Raw genomic sequence first — 19,084 nt, 5'->3', positions numbered from 1 at the left:
CCGCCCAGCAGCTCATACTGCACTGCACGATACACTCCAGCTTCATCAACAGCCTCAATTTTCATCCAAGTAAGTAGGACGCCACGCTTTACGGCTCCTTGTGAGCGGGAATTTACTAACCGCTCTAAAGATCAATCACTACCTATCCCAAACCCATCCCGTCAACCACAGCCAACATGTCTTTCCTCTTCGGCGGTCCTCCCAAGATGTCCTCGGCAGAGAAGATTGCTGCCGCAGAGACAGAAGTCGAGATGGTCTCGGACATGTTCAACCGGTAAGATGCTCCATATATAAACCATCCACTTGGAAACCTACTCTACCCTCGTGAAGAGACAGCATCACACCGCCAAAGCTCAAACCTCCATCCGTCTTCTCACAAACCAAAAACTAACAAATACCTTCTACTTCCAGTCTGACCGAGTCCTGCACCAAGAAATGCATCCCCACCGACTACCGCGAAGGCGACCTGAACAAAGGCGAATCTGTCTGCCTTGACCGCTGCGTCTCCAAGTTCTTCGAGGTCAACATCAAGGTCAGCGAGAAGATGCAGGGCGAGGCGGCCAACAAGCAGGGCGGCGGCTTCGGCATGTAAGAGAAGAACATAACGTGATCATTACTTGGTAGTCGATGGGTTGTTTGCACGCGTGATCCGGGCTGCGTCGGAAATGGGGTTGGTTTGCTTACGAAGTACCACGTCCTGTTCCCCGGTCTGCCGGGTTATTCATCACTTTCATGCTGGGCGTGGATTCAATCAACGATTATGCTTGCGTGTGGTCTGTCGGAATTGAATGATCTCGGCGTTATGTTCTCATGGGGCTGCGGAGTTCATTTGATTCTGGCGGTTTGCTGGCTGTCCTTCATGAGTGCCACTGGTGGCGGAAGCTTAACACCTAGAAGCCTGCGTGTTCGAATCGGTTCTATTTGCAGTGTGCGATTGACATGGTCATTGAAACTCTATTTCGGAATATGTACACTAGATCTGTTAGATAAAAATACAGGGATATCTGTTTTCAAACGCTTAAAATGACACCTTCACTGTGAGGGAGCTCCGAAAAGACTCCTGAGTCGGGAGAACCATGAGTTGCTGTGCTTCTCTTCTTCGGTCCTGATCAATCCCTGGATCCTCGCCTCCAGGTCCAGGACATATCGCTCAAATTCACCAAGACCAGTCTCCACATCCTCGACCTTCGATTCGAGGGCGCTCAGCTCATAATCCAATTTGGCGCCCATCAATTCAACACGTTTCATGGTATCAAGAAGGGAGGTATGCTCTTCTGTGAGCAGGTCACTGGTGCGGTCCCGGATCTGCTGATACTTCTCGGTCTGAGTGAGGTAGAGGGCATTGATCTGGTCTTGCGATTCGCTGAGATTTTGGCTCAGCTCGTCCACAGCGAGCACCTGCCTTTCAACCCAGGGCGCCGTGCGCTGAGCCAACTCTTCAATCCGGGAGCTCAATATGTGCGCGTCCGAAGCCATCATGTCCTCAAAAGCAACGCCCTCTTCCAACGTGGCGCCCGGTTTCTCTTGCAGGGCCTCTCGGCTTGCCAATTCTTTCCAGCCGAGGACAACTTCTTCAACGACGCTGAAAGAGAGATGGCGAGGCCAGCCATTGCTTCTATGCTCCGATTCCTCTGCTGACCTGAGCTCAAGGCAGCTTTGGGGTCGGCGCAACAAGAGCATGTCCGAAATGCGCAATTCATCCTGGCTAGCCGGTGCATCGGATGACTGGGTCCTGCAACGAGCCAAAGGTCCATCATCTTCCTCCGATGGACTTGTCCAAGGTTTCCGTTCGGACTCGTCTTCATCGCCTTCTCCAGGAGATTGAATAGTGATCTCAGGGGGTTTCAACTCAGATGTTGTCGATGGGCCGAGGGTGGCTGATGGCTCTGCCTCTGCACGATCGATTTGTGATCGGTCGTGATGGTCGCGAAGGCTTTCTCGATCGCTCAGATTTCCCTCCCTCTCTGCTTTGCAGACTGGCACTTCCGCATCGCTGTCTGCCTGTGGCATGTAAGCTGCATCGTTGCACATTTCCACACAGTCCTTTGCCTGTCGATGGTGCTGAGACCGAAGGCTAGGCAGCCCAACTGCTTCTTTAAATCTGCCGAACCCGATTCGTGCATCTGACACTTTCCCGCTGACGCCCTTTCGAACCATGCGGCCCAGGTTCTGGTCCTTCTCGTCGAAGCCGCTTGTCATTTCGGACTGTTTCCACGCCCGATCTGCCCCTTGTGCAGAGCGATCCGCCCCTAGATCCTCGTGCGAGTGACGCTTTCGACTCGTCCAGACATAGCCTTGATCGTTCTTCATAAACATCATGTCCGCGGCAGATGGATCGTGGGAGAAGAAGCCGTCGCCGACTCCTGCTTTCCGCGGTTTCCCCCTCCACAACCACTTTGCTCGCTCACCGAATACCAAGGATGCAAAGTTATCGAGTTCCAAGGTCTCGATGTCGGCGATACCGCCCTTCTCCCGTCCTCGTACCATTCCCATGACCATCTCCCCGCCGTGTCCGCTCAATTCCGCCATCGTTGACTTAACAGCATCGGTCCACCCTTCTGCATTTGCCGCTTTAGCAGTCGCACGATGTAGCCGATCGAGAGTTTGTCTGTCCAGCCTTCGTGTTCGCTCCATCTTCTGCGACTTCTGGAAACTCTCAATCGCCCTCTTGAGGTTTCGAGTGTCAAACGCATCCTTCCCGACTGGAGCGCCGTAAGCGTGGAGGCGGTTCCGGGCTCCCATGTATGTGCCCAGCAGGGCAGCCACTGTAGTCGGCCCCAGCACACCGTCACCTGGCTCAATGTTGTACAGATCGATGCCGATATCGGTCCACCATTCTCTAATCGCATTTTCCGTGACATCACAAAGCAGCCCATCCACATACTCGGGCGGTAAGATACCGAACATTGTCAGAGCAATCTGGCACTGTTTGACAAGCTCAATGACTGCACTGTAAACGGGTACCCGCTCACTCGTTCGATACAGCTGGTAAAACTTTGCCACTGTTGCGGGCGAAGGGTGTTGGAGCTTCAGGCCGGCCCGACCAGCGCACGACAGCCTTTTCAGGTTCTCATTCACAACAAAGTCCTCCTTGTGCCGAGTCACATCGCCTTCGGGAACTGGGATCACGGTAAGAGCAGATGGGAAGGAGCTGAGGTCAGTGACCATGACAGTTCCCAGAGGCGTTTCCTTCTTTCGAGCTTGGTATTGCGTAACGGCATTGAAGTATAGTTTCAGGCGCGGAGACCACGTGGATTCGTCCGTCGGGACACTTAACACCCCGACTGATACCGTGTGCTTGGGATCCCCTGTATAAGTTGTGATTACAAAGGTTGGATGGATTCTCGAGCAGGCCCATTGCTCAACAATGTATACCTCATACCCCTGAAGTACCAGACGCCGATGCAGCACGATGGTCGAAGGGTCCTCTTCCAAGTATCGGAGTGCGACAGGGTCGGTGAATACGAGTTTTTGGTGCCCATGCTGTGGAGCGATCTCTTCAAGACCGTTCGAATGTGAAGACGGGCTTTCCTGAGCGCTGCTTGGGGCTTTCGTTGAGTCACGTCGAGTTGTCGCAGGCGGCGCAGGCGGCGCAGCCTGTGCGCTGGTAACAGTCGGGGGCATTTTGAAAACAGGCCAGACACTATCGCGTAAGCTATGGTAGCGTCATGTCCATGAATTCTCGCAGTAAAATCAGTTATTATTCTTGACTTGGTCAAAGTCTGAGGACTAGCTCAGGTGGGAGGGAATGAAATGGAAGCATTGACCCTCCTGGGGTCTCCTATTACTGCTGAATAGGTAAGGGAGAAACGGGACATGTCAAAATAGGTTTCCAGCAATCTTTTCTGAGTTAAGAAGATATCCAAGACAGGTCGTTCTAAGGGACTGCCATGCCATCGTCAGGGAAAGTCTCAGTTGAGAAGCACTAGATGGGTATATAAAGACTTTATCCATGAAGTTCCCGGCAGAATGACAACCAGTGGGCAATATGCGACGTCACAGGCTCACAGCCTCCTGGGAGCGGTGAGTCGGATGCAGCCTCAGGCCTCCGAACTGATATCTGCACATCTGCAGGCTACTCCGGACAGGGGGATCTACTATCTACAAAGAACGGTATTCGCTTGATTGTTTGATATGGACGATGGCTCGTGAATGAAAATCGGATATCCTCTGTTGAGATTGAAGTGGGTCGGATGTTGCAACTTGACAGTAATAAAACTATCAAATCAAGAGTAGAGATGGGACGCTGAGAGTGATGGAGACAGTGCGAACCAAAGCAATGATCTTACTCGGCACTCGAAGAACTCAAATCCTACGGTCCAAACAGAACGACACGATGAATGCCCGAATTAAGACAGATCTATTGAGTTACTTCTCAATGGAGTTACAAGGCTGTGATAATCAGAAATCCCTTCTCCACAGGCTTCCAACAAGGGAAGCAAAACAGTGATGAAAAGAAGACCAATTTTTCGAGTATCTGTCTGGCAGACAACTCGCAAACTGACTCCAATAACATTGGAAGCCAGGGGCAACCTTTTTCTTCAAAAATTCCCAGCCGATCCGAAGACCAACTGGAGCAGTCAAATAGGTAGTTTTCAACTAGCAAAAACACGATCTCGGATGTCTCCTCACTGATACGTGTAAAACCCGTGCACCAGGATGGAGAAGAAAAGGAGAAAAAGATTCTAAAAGGGTGGAGGGGGAGAGTGGCTTATATATGATCGCCAAGACTGGTTGCTTGCACTAGCGTAAGCGAGATCGCCTCCCTCATGAAGACAAGATCCCATTGGCTGAAGTAAACTTAGCTACAGCCTAAAATAAATTACGTAAGCTACAGGCCCTCGTGCATCATGTGACTGCGTCACTGCAGACTGAGCATTCGAGGTATGTCAAGTAAGATGGAGGCCGGTAGGTAGATATCTGCTTTTCGGCATTATCTGAATATCTACGTAAGAATACAGTTTGTAAAGCAGATAAGCTGTATGTTGTGGCCCTGGCTGCCATCGATTGTCGAAAGAGAGAGAACTGTGTTGGAGGCTTGGAGCCAGTGCCTTGTAACTCCACCACATAGTAGTGAGGGTTCTTACTCCGTAGTCTTTCTACTTGGCTTTGTAAGACTTTCAATGCTCCTGTCCGTCTGCTCGAATATCTTGAGCCTTGACTACATCCATTCCAGTCTCTCACAAAGATACTGTCCACTCACTTGACTTGTTTCCCAATATCCAAACTTGGCAACATCCGATGCATATGACACCCGAAAGAGGGGTAAGGATGGCACTGTACGGGGACACGTGATGTTCCATGTCGTAATGCAATGGTTGGCCGCCGATTGGAAGCTTTATCGAGATCATACTCATTACTCTCCCGTGGAGTTGATAGTTCTCATCCATCCCATCTTCCATAAGTTCAATGGCCGTGAAGATTTTTCGTCTTTCAAACCAAAATTAATCCTCCATCGAATACCCCGTATGGCTTTCCCCGTCGTGCTAGTCGAGTAGCGGTATTCGTCCTTCTCCGCTTCAAGAACTTATCTCTGGATTGCCCTCCACGCCAGTCATGGATCTTGTTCGAAAGGAGCATGAACGGCTGGCAAAGAGGCTCAAGGCCTCGCAGGGCACTAAAAATGTCCAAGCTACCATAGACCTCCTTCAGTCCGCCCGAGATGCAATTGCCGCTGGTACGATGCCTTCTGTTCGCCCCGACTCACTGCTACTCTTAAAGGCTTCCCGATAAAGTGGGCTAACTGATAGGGTTATAGACCCGAGCCAGGCATCCATCACTCTTGCAAAACTTCAGAACTCAGCCAAGTCATCGTTTGACTCGATCAACGACAGTCTCAAAGAGACCCATAGTGGGCTGAACAAATACAGCAAAGCACTAGATAAGGTCTCCCCCCACCCCCCTCCCCCTCGGATCGACTCACATTTTCGGAACTTGAGCAACTGACGTTGAACAGCTTTTCAAAGACAAACCACTGCCAAGCACCGAGCACGATGCCTTGTCGTCCCAAGAACATCTCATCAACCGCGCCATCGCCATGCATCTCCTACGGGAGGGGCAATTCTCCGTCGCTGCGACATTTCTCTCCGAAATAGCCGAGAAAAAGGTTGCGAATCAGGACCAGGAGATGAACGCAGGCAGTACGGACAATGGTGTGACGCTTCTTGATATCGAAGAGGTTCCGTCGGATGAAGTACGGAAAGAATTTGCCACCATGTACTACATACTGCACGAGATGGAGGAGAACAACAACTTGCTTCCGGCCATTCATTGGTCAAGGGAAAATAAGGAGGCCCTGGAGGCCCGAGGCAGCAATCTCGAGTTTGAACTGTGCCGGTTACAGTTTGTTTGGCTATTCCACGGTGGGCAAGATTCCCAAGACTCCACGCCCGCGGGCCGGCAGGCTGCTCTGGAATACGCCCGACGTGAGTTCCAGGCGTTCTTGCCCAGATATCTGGCGGAAATCCAGCAGCTGATGGGAGCCATGGCATTTGCCCCGAATCTGCAAAGCTCACCTTACCGAGCTATTTTCAACAATCCATCCGCATGGACGGATGTGGCCCAGTCATTCACGCGAGAATTCTGCTCGCTCCTTGGTCTTTCTGCGGATTCGCCACTATATATCGCTGCTACTGCTGGTGCAATAGCTCTCCCTACCCTACTGAAACTGCAGACAATCATGAAAGCGAAACGCACTGAGTGGACTACGCAAAATGAACTTCCGGTGAGTCTATCTGCGCGTTGTCGCGACCAAATCGACATTTGTGGCTCACACACTTTACTAGGTCGAAATCCCACTGCCACCCTCCTATCTCTTTCATTCCATTTTCGTCTGCCCTGTTTCCAAAGAACAAACCACGGACGCGAATCCTCCTATGATGATGCCATGTGGACACGTGATCGCAGAAGAGTCGTTGAAGCGTCTGTGCAAGGGCAATCGGTTTAAGTGCCCTTATTGTCCCAGCGAGAGCCATCCTCGAGAGGCCCGAAAGGTTTTCCTCTGAGGGCAAACAAGCCCTGTGACATTACTTCCTGAGCGTTGATCTGCCAGAGCCCCTGTCGCATTCGGACTACAGCATTTGTAAAAGGCCCGTCCCAATGGATCAGCCGATGGACTTTCTTGTTGTCTTTTCTTTTTCTGTCATCATCAACTTTCAGGACATGGCGGTGTTCCCGGCGTTGTGGTTATCAGGCATGCTGGGTCTGCCTCCTGTGCACATATTCTCCGATAGTCTTCCTCGTAGTCCTTAGCAGGTCATCGATCAATTCAACGCTTGCATATAGATCGATACATCCTAAGGAACGAACAAGGGCTTTGCATAGAGAGATCCCCAGACTCCAGTCTTGTGGCATTCTCCCTACCTTACCATCCAGATGTTGTACGGAGTATTTTGCTGGTACCTGCTCATTTCGTACAGTACCAGGTACCTAGGTTGGTAGTAGGTAGGTATGTAGGTACTTAGTACCTTATCTTACTCAGTTTCCAATCATCTCAATCATTTACCAATACAGGTCAATACCGAAGTAAGTAGTTGGAGGTGGTTGAGACTTCTACGTGGATGATGCTTGTTCAAAAGCTGATGTATCGACTGTCTCTCCTTGTTTGCGATCGAGGCATCGAGGCATCTGATCTCTGCAACGCCGACGACCCAATCGGCTGCCGATCACCCCCAACGTCTCCAACTAGAGGTAGTACTGCCCCACTCCTCCTTAATTGGATCTTGTGGTCTGATTGGACAAGGGTATCCTCATGACTGCGCGGTTATTTGGCGATGCATAAAAACCACTTTACGCGTGAAATACCCCATTATTACGCGTCTCCAGTCTGCGCCCCTCCCATCGTCGACTTTTTGCGACAGGTGCATTGGGAGAACCGCCAGCTCTACCGGTGATGAACACCATGGTAGAAGGGCTCAAGGGCTCAGAAGACATAAGAAGATGCAATTCCTCGAGGTGCTGGGGGATTGTGGAGGGTTCCACTGTCTCATCTCATCTTCCAGGTGTTTGGTGACAATATCATAGGGTCTCTGCCGTGGTCATTCATACTTACAGACAGACGCAGGTACTTACAGCCTGCCAAACTCCCCCCTGGACCAGCTGTTTCATAGGTAATCGAGGATTCCTTCCCACCCTTTAATCGGCACCGGCGCCCATATTCTCTCCTTTCTTTCAGCTCCCAGAAAACTGCATCGCCCGCTCCCACCCAAGATGTTGACGCAACACAGCAGTTCCAGTATGCTCTCCAGCAGGCGTCCATCTCAAAGCCCGCCCAACAGCCTATCATCGAGATATAGAATCGGAAAAGCAACACAGCAAGCGAAAAAACCCATTCGAGACTCCCCGACTTCATCGCGACGGGTTGAACGACGTCAAAGGACACATAGCAGCTCCCCGCAAAAGGAGTAAGAACAATCATCTCCTCTCCAATGCGCAAAACAATGAAGAATGCCCCCATTAACCAGGCCCCCTTTCTTTCGGGCTCCAGATCATCCAATACATCCATCATCACCATCTCCGTCGGCCCCGAGCAGCGTCTCTTCGCCGCTCACGAGGACGTCCTCTGCACATCGCCCTTCTTCGCAGCCGCCTGCTGCCGCGCCCAGTCGCCCGGCTCCCCGCACAAGCGCATCACCCTCGCAGACGAACAGCCCGAGATCCTCTCCTGCATCCTCGAATACCTCTACAAGGGCGACTACACACCCCGCGCCGTCTACAACAAACATCGCGAAACCTGGGAACTCGAGAACATCGGCTTCGACGGGGACGGGCAGACAACCGGCGCGACCATCTTCCACCCGCCAACCGGCGCAGTGATCTTGAGAGATACCGCCATATAGTACGTTTCCTTTTTTTTTATTTTTTTTATTTTTACCGCTATCCACCTCAAACCCCGCAATCAACTCTCCCTCAAAACAGGAGACAAGGTGAATCGAGAGAATACTGACACGTTCCGCAGCTGCGCAGCCCAGAAATACGGCCTCGAGCCCCTGAAGCGCCTCGCGCTGCGCAAACAGGGCCTGCACTCGGGTATCCAGTGCAGCACGATCCTCACGAGCGCGCGCTACGCCTACGCCAACACCCCGGATACCGAGTCGAAGCTGCGCGCGCACTACCTGGCGCTGATCATTCGGAGCCGCGGGACGTTTAAGCGCAGCGGGACAATGCAGATGGAGATGGAGAAGGGGGGCAAGTTGTTCTTTGATTTGTTTGTGGCGATGTGTAATCATATGGTGAGTACCAGTCCTGCGTGTAACTGACTGGTCAGATTGAGGCTGACTGTCTACCTTCCTCTGTAGGATGACCTTGCGTCCGCTGGGAAATCTTCTCTTGGCTAATCCTTCGCTTGGTATACGGATTTCGTTGACGATCTACGAGTAATTTCTTACTTTTCTTCCTCTTTACTCTGAAGATTGCATTTATATCTTTAATCGTTGGAAAGTTGTCATTGGGGCAAAGGCAGCTTGATTGATGCTGTACAAGTTGGTCAAGGATTTCCTAGAGCGTACCCTGTAACATAACACCATGACTGAACCAGTTAGAATGAAGTTTTGTGGGTGGTCTATCTCCCCCAAATCATCTATATGTTGTGTAATCATGGCCATAAATAGTTATCTGCAACCTGAGGCCGACTAGCCATATCACGATTGCTCGGCTGCTCCATGCAAGTCGCAGGTTGACAACAGCTATGGCTATAGCGATAGCATCTTCCTTCCATGGGAACATGAAATCACTGTGGATGATAGGCGGTCTTCTGTGAGCGATAAAAGATTGTGTCGTATCATGTGTACTACCCTGAAGTTTCAATGCCTCAGGAGACGGAGATTGCGTAAGGCCATCGCGTGCCACAGATACTGGGATTATCTCGGCTATGAGAAGCTCCAAAGCTATGCATAGGTCGAGTCGGCGCTTCGCATACTTCTTCCTCATACCGACCTGTTATGCCGCATACAGGGCGACCGCAGGCTTGGGGAAGCATCGAGTCGTGTTTTCAGTGTATTGATTCTTAAAGAATCATCTTGCATAATCACAGGGAGGTTTAGACGCCTGTTCCCGGAAAAGCGGTACCACCCTTGCTCAAGACAACCATGCCGCGCTCCCGAGCGATGTACCCCTTCATAAGGCCCTGTTTCAATGTTAGCCCGTCTCCTCGTCAGGCTCTGATGGAGAAGAGGCGGCTCACCTTGTAAATGAGATTTGAGAGTAGGCATTCAACTTCATCGATATCAACACGAGATCTGTCATCAGCATGAGTGCCAATCCTTAGAGCGGCTGCGAATTCGGCGACAGGAACACGTGTTCGACGAATGGGAGGCTGGCCATCCTTGGACTCCTCGTAACCCCCAGCAATGAAGACTTTTCGGAACAGGTTACGCAGAGCAATATCACGCCCTCTCTCAAGAGGCAGATAGATGCGCCTTTTGACAAATTCCTCTTCTCCCGCAGACATTGCTGCGTCGAATCCAACCAGATCTCCCTTCCGAATGCAGTTGCACAGTGAGCGAAATAACTTCTCCAATCGTGGGAAAGGTGCTAAAAGTTTTTGGCTTGGGAGAGTATGGGTGGTGACGATATGACAGGGGACGAGATACATGAGAATTAACCTTCCGACAGTTAGTCGTAGCAGAATGAAGATGGAGGGTGTGAACAAACTCTCGATTCTTGATTGCATTCCTGTGGCACATGTTATACGCATATGCCAGATGCTTTTCCGCCTAGAGTCCATCAACATCAGCGTCAGCGTCCCAACAGCCCGGGCTCTAGGTGACGATTTACCTCGGCGTAATTTTCATCCAGGAAGTTTATGAGACCGACATAGTATTTGAAAGTGACAATATGAGACTTGGGAAAGGCCTCCAGTGGTGGAAGATCGGCAGACGAAGCACTCAGTGCACGAAGTAGGTTTTTGGAGAGTCCGACCGAGTTGAGCTAGACCAATTTGTCAGATGCTGATGCTGCGAGCAACCCAATGATGTCCATTCATACCTTGAAGTATGTCTTGAATAGGAGGTTCGTTGTGTAATAAACACCCCACTTTCGCGATTCCTCAATAGGTGCTCTAAACCAGCGTGAGCAGCGGTCAACGTCACAGGCCGAGGCCACCACCTACCTGTCGCTAAGGCAAAGAGTGAACATCCGGTTGATGATTCGCGCGGCCTCCTCAAGCTTCGCATTCTTCTCGTAGTCCGCCGTGATATCATCTTGAAAGCGACCCCCAAAACTCATAGACCCTTGTGAAGACGACTCCGCATCTGCTTTGATAGCAAAGACCCGCAAGTATTTCCCAACCACGTAGAGACACGGCACCGTCCAAGCCTGCATGCCGTGGTGTGTATAGCAACGGTGGAGGCACCCAGCGAGATCTTTCCAATGGTCGAACACCCGACTCCAGCTCGCTGATGGGATAGATTCCTCCAACTTTAGTATCTCTCCCACAGTTTTCCAAAACTGGATAAAAATGTCGATCCACCAGGATTGATCTTGCTTCGGAAGCTTCAAGCCATTGGCCTGGAAGAGTCTATAGCGAAGATCTACCGTAAGGCGATTAGAGTTGGTGAAGTTGTAGAACGATAACAATCGATTGGGGTATGCGGAGGGTGCAATGGGCGTAAGAGCAGCTGCCAGACGCGGACCAGATCCGAGCATCTGGCCTTCTTTGAAGTCCTCAAAGATAGATGCCATGGCGGATTATTGTGTGGTCGAGTGCCTTGATGAGGTCCTGATGATTAGACAGTCAACTTCCTCTCGATCCGCGATGGACAACCTCGAGTGCGCCGGTTCACGGTCTTATTCCTGCTCCATGCTGATTGGGGGGAAGGTGGGGAAACAACACGGCGTCACAATCAGAAGGCGGAAGAAGTCCTTATCAGCCGCTGTGGCTGAGCATTGCCATATCGGGAATAGCGCAGCAGTCAAGCCCCAAGCGCCCCATCGCTTAGGCCAAGGGCGGCAGCCCTAACTCAACAAGTTTCACAAATCTTCATTTTCGACCAGACCAGCCGGCATACCTATCCCGACAGTCAACCACAACAAGTCGACAAAAGTAAGCAACACCCTCATTATCTACGTTTTTGTCTCGTGGAAATCGTTACTAACCAGAATTCCAGATGGGTGAGTGAATTTTTTCCCCTTCATTTCGAGATCTATTCCCGTGAGATCGCCTGCAATGATTTCCTGCGAACGTTGAACGACATGCACTCGGAGAATGAACTACGGACAAGATGATATATGGAGGATCTGCCGCGGAAAAAAACATGAAGAATGACGGATTTGAGCGGCCTTGACAACACTATGAAGTGTTGGATGTGTATTGGAAGGAATATGTGGGATCTGATTTGCGGTCGCACGATGGTCGAAATTTCCCTTTAATTCGAAAATGAGCACGCACATCATCGACTTTTGACGTTTCGCACGGAAATCAATGCAACGATACACGCCGCTTCTATCTCGAGTCGAACAGAATTTCCCAGGGAACAGTCGCTGACTGGTGTTGTTTCAATAGGGCGTCTCACCGAGTACCAGGTCATTGGGCGTCACCTGCCCACCGAGGCTAACCCCACGCCCAAGCTGTACCGCATGCGCATCTTTGCGCCCAACACTGTTGTGGCCAAGTCGCGGTTCTGGTACTTCCTGACCCAGCTCCGTAAGGTCAAGAAGGCCAACGGTGAGATCGTCAGCCTCAATGTGGTATGTCTTCATTCGGACAGGCCCCCTCGGTCAAAGGATGAGATCGACTGACCTGGGCTTATGCTCTATAGATCAACGAAAAGCGCCCTCTCAAGGTCAAGAACTTCGGCATCTGGCTCCGCTACGACTCGCGCTCCGGTACCCACAACATGTACAAGGAGTTCCGTGAGATGAGCAGAACCGAGGCCGTTGAGGCTCTCTACCAGGACATGGCTGCCCGTCACCGTGCCCGCTTCGGCTCCATCCACGTATGTTGCGCTTTTTTCGATCTGATTCTACACTGTCGTCTAACAAACTATCCCACGTGCAGATCCTCAAGGTTGTTGAGATTGAGAAGGCCGACACCATCCGCCGCCCCTACATCAAGCAGCTCCTCCAGAAGAACCTCAAGTTCCCCCTCCCCCACCGTGCCGCCAAGCCTGCTGGCAAGAAGGTCTTCGCCTACTCGAGACCCTCTACCTTCGCTTAGATATGACATTTTGGGTTATGGGAGATGGAGTGTGCGGATCAATGACTATGTTATGGCCATAGCATGCAAGAAGGACACGGATCACGCGGAGAACAAGGCGTGTATCTACCGCCCAGAAGATGGGACGGATGGTTTTGATGTCTCTTTAGTCCTCTGCAGCGACCCTTGCAAGTTATTATTAAAAAATGATCGGGGTTCCTTTTCTTTCTTAATACCATGGTTCTTCTGTCGAGTAGCATGTGTAAATCCTCAATTGACATCATGGTTCTCCAAGCCAATCATTCTCGTTGATAATCTACCTAAGCCATATATTCGCCATGACGGACAGATATGTGATCTCCACGCATAAGTGGCATCGGATCGGATGGTTACGCGAGCCCAGTTTTGCCCTTCCCCTGGGATATTCGACCATGAGCACAGCGCCATCTCAAGCTTCATTCGAGATCCTTTATAACATCGCATACAAGCTTGTTAAACAAAGCCCATCCCATCCGTTTAGCATGAGTTTGGCTGTGGTTCGTAATTTTGTTACCGCAATGACAAAATGGATGCTCGGAATAATTAGTCATGGTCACGGAAATACGACTAGGTACCGGTATGATTGCGTCATGTAAGCGGGATTCGGCAATGGGGAAAAAGACGGGAGAAGAGGAGCAGTTACTAATACTGTTGTTGATTGATTCCATCATCCGCACGGATTTCTTGTTTCTTCTCCATCGTCTCACTCAATTGACCACCAACAGTGTGCCTATCAGACATACACAATGTTCGCGCGCCAACCTCTCCGCTTTGCTCAGCCCTTGAAGCAGGTAATGACTAAAAATACCCGGATCAATTGCATTACGAAGTAGGGAAAACATTGCTGACTGATGTCGCAAACCAGGGCTTCCGCAAGTATTCCACGGAGGCTCCCGCCAAGGGCAAGTCATCTCTCGCTCCGATCTACATCTCGGTCGGTCTTGCTGGTCTCGGTGTGGGATTGTATCGCTACAGCACAGCCAGCGCTGAGACGCCCGTTGTCGATCGCCCCAAGGTTTTCACCGGCGGAGAGCAGGGATGGGTTGACCTCAAGCTGTCCGAGATCGAGAACCTGAGCCACAACACCAAGAGACTGCGCTTCGAGTTCGCCGATAAGGAGGCTGTCTCCGGTCTGCAGGTTGCCTGTGAGTTGATCCTGAGGGCTGCGGTGTCGGAGGTTTGATCGCTTTTGCTCATTTGTTGTTCCTTCTAGCTGCCCTGTTGACCAAGTTCAAGCCCGCTGAGGGCAAGCCTGTCATCCGTCCTTATACCCCCGTGAGCGATGAAGGTATGTTGTAGCAATTCAGGCTGTGTCCCTTTAGCAAGGGGGATGAAACTTACGCGCCGCAGATCAACCCGGCTACCTTGACCTCGTCGTCAAGGTCTACCCCAATGGACCCATGTCCGAGCACCTCCACAGCATGAACGTCGATCAGCGACTCGAGTTCAAGGGCCCCATCCCCAAGTACCCCTGGGAGACCAACAAGCACAAGCACATCTGCCTGATTGCCGGTGGTACTGGTATCACCCCTATGTACCAGCTGGCCCGCCAGATCTTCAAGAACCCCGAGGACCAGACCAAGGTCACGCTGGTGTTCGGCAACGTCAGCGAGGAGGATATTCTGCTGAAGAAGGAGCTGCAGGAGCTGGAGAACACCCACCCCCGCCGCTTCAAGGCATTCTACGTTCTGGACAACCCTCCCAAGGAGTGGACCGGCGGCAAGGGCTATGTCACCAAGGAGCTCCTGAAGACCGTTCTGCCCGAGCCCAAGGAGGAGGACATCAAGATCTTCGTCTGTGGGCCTCCCGGCATGTACAAGGCCATCAGTGGCCCCAAGGTCAGCCCCAAGGACCAGGGTGAGTTGACGGGTCTCCTTGCGGAGCTCGGATACAACAAGGACCAGGTGTACAAGTTTTAGGTGGGTGGCCTGCGAGGGACAGGGGCCGGCATTCTCGGTCATTTCTGGAATACATGCGATTTTGGTTTGTGTCAACTAGAAAGTACCCTTGAGCGAAATGCGACATATTCTACGTGTATCAAATGAGTATATCTATAAGTTGTTGAAAATTCATTTTCAAGGAAAAGTAATGGGTTTTATCCCCATTCAGAGGTCATGGCTTGCGCCGATATCTACCACTCAATTAGAGAGTCAATTTACACCCTGTGCCCTAATATATATATCGTCTGGTGTTAATTCCCCGCCATCTCATATCATCTTCGCATACTGCTACATATCATCGCAGGAATCGCAGTTCGCGCCTCACCATAAGTGCAGAGCGGGTGGAACTATATATATTTACTACGGGATATACTCCGAGACGGAACGATTTCGACCCCCAGAGAGTTCCAGATACTAGATTTAATCCTTTCCATCTATTCTCTTAACTATTACCTATAACTTCGTAGTACATACTGCTAACTCGTCACTACCCTCTGCGATATAGTTTGCGCCTGAAGCTGCCGGGCGTCGGGAGCTTTCAGCCTTCAGCCTTCGCTGCCCACCGGTTCTTAGTAGTCTTCCAAGGAGTTGGTGCTTTTGCGTGTTTCGCCGTCAAACTTTAGTGCTAAGTGCCAAGGGGGAACCACTACAGCACGAAGTACACTTAAAAACATTTGGGCGGTAAAAGGTAAAAGGTAGAAATAGGGATGGGATTATGGGAATTCATGGGATTATTATTAGTAGTATTCTAGGGACGGGAAGCAGCCGAACCCAGAGTTTTTTTTTTTTTTAGAGTCTGGGTCTCTGGGATGCCAAAACGCCAGATACTCGGCTCATGACGGGCTACTACACAGTAGGGTGCTTGCTGGTCGCCAGGCTGCCGGGGTTTAGGATTTAGGATGCTTCCGTAGTCCGTACACATACGCTGTAAGACTAAGTATCGCGTCCGACCGGGATTGAGGGTTATCAAGGATGATGATGATGGAAATGATCTGTCAGTTAGTGAGAACTCTGTCCTTCAGTCTGCTAATGCGCAGTCTGGTTAGTTAGTGGGGATTCCAAGTTTCTGAACCTTGATACATAACTCCTAAGTAGTCAGTAGGTAGTTTAGTAGTAACTAACTGCTGACGAGATTTCTGAAGGCTGAGAGCCTCTTGAAGGATCATGCCACAAGGCCAGATGAAACGCGAGTTAGGCGCTGGTCGCCGTCAAAGCCTAGTACTGTAGTGTACAGAGCAGGTGCGAGCGGCCCTGGGAGGATTGGATGAACCGTGCCTGAGATTTAGGGGCGGCGTCGCTGGTCTTCTAGGGGCTCGGAGCCTAGCCGTAGGGGGTTTGCTATTCCGGGTGTCCGGGTGCCCCATCACCACAAGAGTGACGAGGGCTTGTCAAGCCCCTAGTTGGTAGGTACTAGGTAGTGCGTACATCCAGTACTGCTCAGTGCTCAGGCCTAAGGGAGCTTAGGACTTAGACACCTGTGACCTGGGTTAGAATAGGACCTGCAGGCCTGCAGGCCACTACAGGCCACAGACTACGCGAAGGCCGAGCTGAACTGCTGAACTGCTGAACTGCTGAAGACTGAGGATAATCCCCCTCCCCTAAGCCTAAAGCAGCGACCACTGGGCCCGGTGCTGCCCGGCAGCCACTATTTAGTGCGCCCCCTTTCCCTCCCCCCTCCCATCCCCCCCCTACCGCGCCCCAACCCCACTAAACGAAGAAAAAAATTTCTCTCTTTTCCTCTCCCTCTTGTCGCGCCCCGTCTCTTTTCCTTCTGACTTGCTTCCAACAAACAGCAAAACAAAACAGAAAGGAAAAAAACGCTTTCTTGACACCAGTTGTTATTTTTGCATCATGTCACGCAAGGATGACTCCAAGGCCCATGAGGTCACTGTGAACGTCGATGAGTTTGCTAGAACTCGTGAGAGCGTGAGTCTTTTAATCCCATTGTTTTTGCTTTGATTCTTCTGTCTTTCTTCACGCGATGCTGCCCGCCCGCCTCCCCGAAACCTGGTGGTGTCCGGGCGTACCGCGCGCGGCCTCCCACTCCCAGCACACATCCCCCCCTCCCCGTAAACAACTACCAAGTAGGTATTTACCGATGCTGTCGAGCAAAGGAGAAAACTTATTAGGTTGCTTGTGTGATGATAAAATTGATGATCAGACATCTTTTTTTAAATCAACCCTTCTCTTTCCTCTCTGCTCCTGAACTGGATTCGTGTTCTCTTCTTGGTGTTGCCCTTTCTCAACCCCCTCGGCGCCTACATACCCTTATCATGATGCCACCATCCGCATAAACAGACACTGGAAATTCCAAACACAACTAACCAACCCTCGCAGGTTCTTGTCAGCCTGTCGAATCTGCAGGCCGCGGTCTCGGACTTGACCCGCGCCTACATCAACCACACCAACACAGTGCTCAACCCCGGTCTTTCCAACCTGGACTTGGGTAGCTTCAACAACATTACCGCTGCGCTGTTGGAGAATGGCTTGCTGGCCAATCGCTCCAGCAGCCCCGGCGCCAAGTCTGAATTCGGCGACAAGAAGAAGCGCAAGCGCGCTCCTCCTGACCCCAACGCCCCCAAGCGTGCCCTGACCCCGTACTTCCTGTACATGCAGCACAACCGGCCGCTCATTGCGCAGGAGTTGGGTCCCACTGCCAAGCCCAAGGATGTGTCCGATGAGGGCACTCGTCGCTGGGCTGAGATGCCCGAGGCGCAGAAGGAGGTAGGTTTTTTTTTCTCTTTCTTTTTGTTTTGAGAGGCAAACCCTGACTAATGGTATGATAGGTGTGGAAGAAGCTGTATGCCGACAACCTGGCCGTCTACAAGGAGAAGGTAAAGGCCTACAAAGCCGGTCTGCCGTGGTCACAGGACGACAACTCCAAGGCGGCTAGCCAGCTCCAGCAGGACATCGCTGGCGTCTCCGGCTCGGGCGGTGATGACTCCGAGGAGGAGCAGGAGGTTGAAGAAGAGGAGGAGGAGGAGGAAGAGGAAGAAGAGGAATCCTCCCCCGAGCCCGTCAAGGAGCCCACCCCGCCTCGTAGCACTAAGCGCCGCCGCAGTGAGGTGAAGACGCCCTTGAAAAAGAACGAGTCCCCCGAGAAGAAGAAGCGCACTTCTGCCCGCAAAGAGAAGGAGAGGGAAAAGGAGGATGAGCAGCCTGCGTCGACTCGCAAGCCGGCAGGCGCAGAGGCCAAGCGCACCAAGAAGAAGCGCAAGAGCGAGGTTGGAGGCGATGAGTAAATGGGGGCCGCTATACTCTACCTGGTTGAGAATGTTGTTGTTTGATGCCGTGCGTCTTTTTGTTTTTGTCTTTTTTTTTGGGACGCCATGGGTATTTGTCTCTGAGGGTTCACATACATGCTGGACTGGACTGTATTTATGGGGAGGGGGGGTCAGATTATTACTGGGAGTTTACCTTATTCTTATCAATGGTTGTTTATCCATTAGTGTTGATTCAGTTGATTTCTCTTAGTCACTGCGGTCGGAGTGCCATGATCAGGAATGTCGGTACTAAGTACTAAGTAGGTAAGGACTCGTGAAGATACTCCTCGGCTTCCTACCAAACCGATAGACTGGGGAATCTGGGGAAGAAGACAGGACTTATCGCAGCCAAGCAAGGAGCAGACCGTTTAGTCACCGAATATGAATGAAATATGAATGCTAAGAGCCTAAGAGAGTCGCGGCCAACTAACTCTGTAGTCTGTACAGTGTACTGTACACCGTTGCTTCAATGCTTATAGGCCGCCGATGTCTTATCAGTCCTCCTATCTGTCCTCCGGACTTAGTCAGTACTAAAAGTAAAGACCAGAGAGTCTGAGGACTGCTACCTAGAGACATTAGACACACATACAATGATACAGTAGTCAATATATGGTATATGGTATATGGTAGATGGTATATGGTTACATGGTATCCCTCTCTCCATCGATATACTATAAAGACAACGGCTTCTTATCTCGGCCATCACTTGC

The 19,084-nt window shown here is 51.2% G+C and overlaps 8 protein-coding genes across 8 annotated transcripts, besides 4 other annotated features; 6 read left to right on the top strand and 2 right to left on the bottom strand.

Moving 5' to 3' along the window:
- Positions 1-176: 176 nt before the first annotated feature.
- ACLA_030190 (Tim10/DDP family zinc finger protein) lies at positions 177-592 on the top strand (the record flags this gene model as incomplete). Its single annotated transcript, XM_001269711.1, has 2 exons — positions 177-274; positions 412-592. The coding sequence occupies 2 exons, from the start codon at positions 177-179 to the stop codon at positions 590-592; spliced, it is 279 nt and encodes a 92-aa protein (XP_001269712.1).
- A 440-nt stretch (positions 593-1,032) lies between these two features.
- Positions 1,033-3,624, bottom strand: ACLA_030180 (putative Sin3 complex subunit (Stb2); the record flags this gene model as incomplete). Its single annotated transcript, XM_001269710.1, has 1 exon — positions 1,033-3,624. The coding sequence occupies one exon, from the start codon at positions 3,622-3,624 to the stop codon at positions 1,033-1,035; it is 2,592 nt and encodes an 863-aa protein (XP_001269711.1).
- Positions 3,625-5,556: 1,932 nt separating this feature from the next.
- On the top strand, positions 5,557-7,004 carry ACLA_030170 (ubiquitin-protein ligase RMD5; the record flags this gene model as incomplete). Its single annotated transcript, XM_001269709.1, has 4 exons — positions 5,557-5,677; positions 5,759-5,886; positions 5,957-6,724; positions 6,786-7,004. The coding sequence occupies 4 exons, from the start codon at positions 5,557-5,559 to the stop codon at positions 7,002-7,004; spliced, it is 1,236 nt and encodes a 411-aa protein (XP_001269710.1).
- Positions 7,005-8,426: 1,422 nt separating this feature from the next.
- On the top strand, positions 8,427-9,335 carry ACLA_030160 (BTB/POZ domain-containing protein; the record flags this gene model as incomplete). The annotated part of the gene is made up of 3 exons (XM_001269708.1): positions 8,427-8,836; positions 8,957-9,230; positions 9,297-9,335. The coding sequence occupies 3 exons, from the start codon at positions 8,427-8,429 to the stop codon at positions 9,333-9,335; spliced, it is 723 nt and encodes a 240-aa protein (XP_001269709.1).
- A 701-nt stretch (positions 9,336-10,036) lies between these two features.
- Positions 10,037-11,679, bottom strand: csn12 (the record flags this gene model as incomplete). Its single annotated transcript, XM_001269707.1, has 6 exons — positions 10,037-10,123; positions 10,181-10,601; positions 10,651-10,712; positions 10,774-10,926; positions 10,984-11,056; positions 11,108-11,679. The coding sequence occupies 6 exons, from the start codon at positions 11,677-11,679 to the stop codon at positions 10,037-10,039; spliced, it is 1,368 nt and encodes a 455-aa protein (XP_001269708.1).
- A 579-nt stretch (positions 11,680-12,258) lies between these two features.
- ACLA_030140 (60S ribosomal eL20 domain-containing protein) lies at positions 12,259-13,153 on the top strand (the record flags this gene model as incomplete). The annotated part of the gene is made up of 4 exons (XM_001269706.1): positions 12,259-12,320; positions 12,468-12,684; positions 12,756-12,932; positions 12,995-13,153. The coding sequence occupies 4 exons, from the start codon at positions 12,259-12,261 to the stop codon at positions 13,151-13,153; spliced, it is 615 nt and encodes a 204-aa protein (XP_001269707.1).
- Positions 13,154-13,917: 764 nt separating this feature from the next.
- On the top strand, positions 13,918-15,090 carry ACLA_030130 (cytochrome b5 reductase family protein; the record flags this gene model as incomplete). The annotated part of the gene is made up of 4 exons (XM_001269705.1): positions 13,918-13,962; positions 14,037-14,316; positions 14,385-14,459; positions 14,522-15,090. 4 exons carry the CDS (start codon positions 13,918-13,920, stop codon positions 15,088-15,090), a joined length of 969 nt encoding a protein of 322 aa, XP_001269706.1.
- Positions 15,091-16,658: 1,568 nt separating this feature from the next.
- Positions 16,659-16,687: a microsatellite.
- Positions 16,688-16,962: 275 nt separating this feature from the next.
- ACLA_030120 (putative HMG box protein) lies at positions 16,963-18,353 on the top strand (the record flags this gene model as incomplete). Its single annotated transcript, XM_001269704.1, has 3 exons — positions 16,963-17,037; positions 17,449-17,835; positions 17,898-18,353. 3 exons carry the CDS (start codon positions 16,963-16,965, stop codon positions 18,351-18,353), a joined length of 918 nt encoding a protein of 305 aa, XP_001269705.1.
- Positions 18,057-18,112: a microsatellite.
- Positions 18,076-18,113: a microsatellite.
- Positions 18,354-18,981: 628 nt separating the features above from the next.
- Positions 18,982-19,026: a microsatellite.
- Positions 19,027-19,084: the final 58 nt, after the last annotated feature.

Source organism: Aspergillus clavatus, genomic scaffold (assembly GCF_000002715.2).
Source record: "Aspergillus clavatus NRRL 1 1099423829805 genomic scaffold, whole genome shotgun sequence".
Taxonomy (NCBI): Eukaryota; Fungi; Ascomycota; class Eurotiomycetes; order Eurotiales; family Aspergillaceae; genus Aspergillus; species Aspergillus clavatus.
This window is presented reverse-complemented; position numbering and strand designations above follow the sequence as displayed.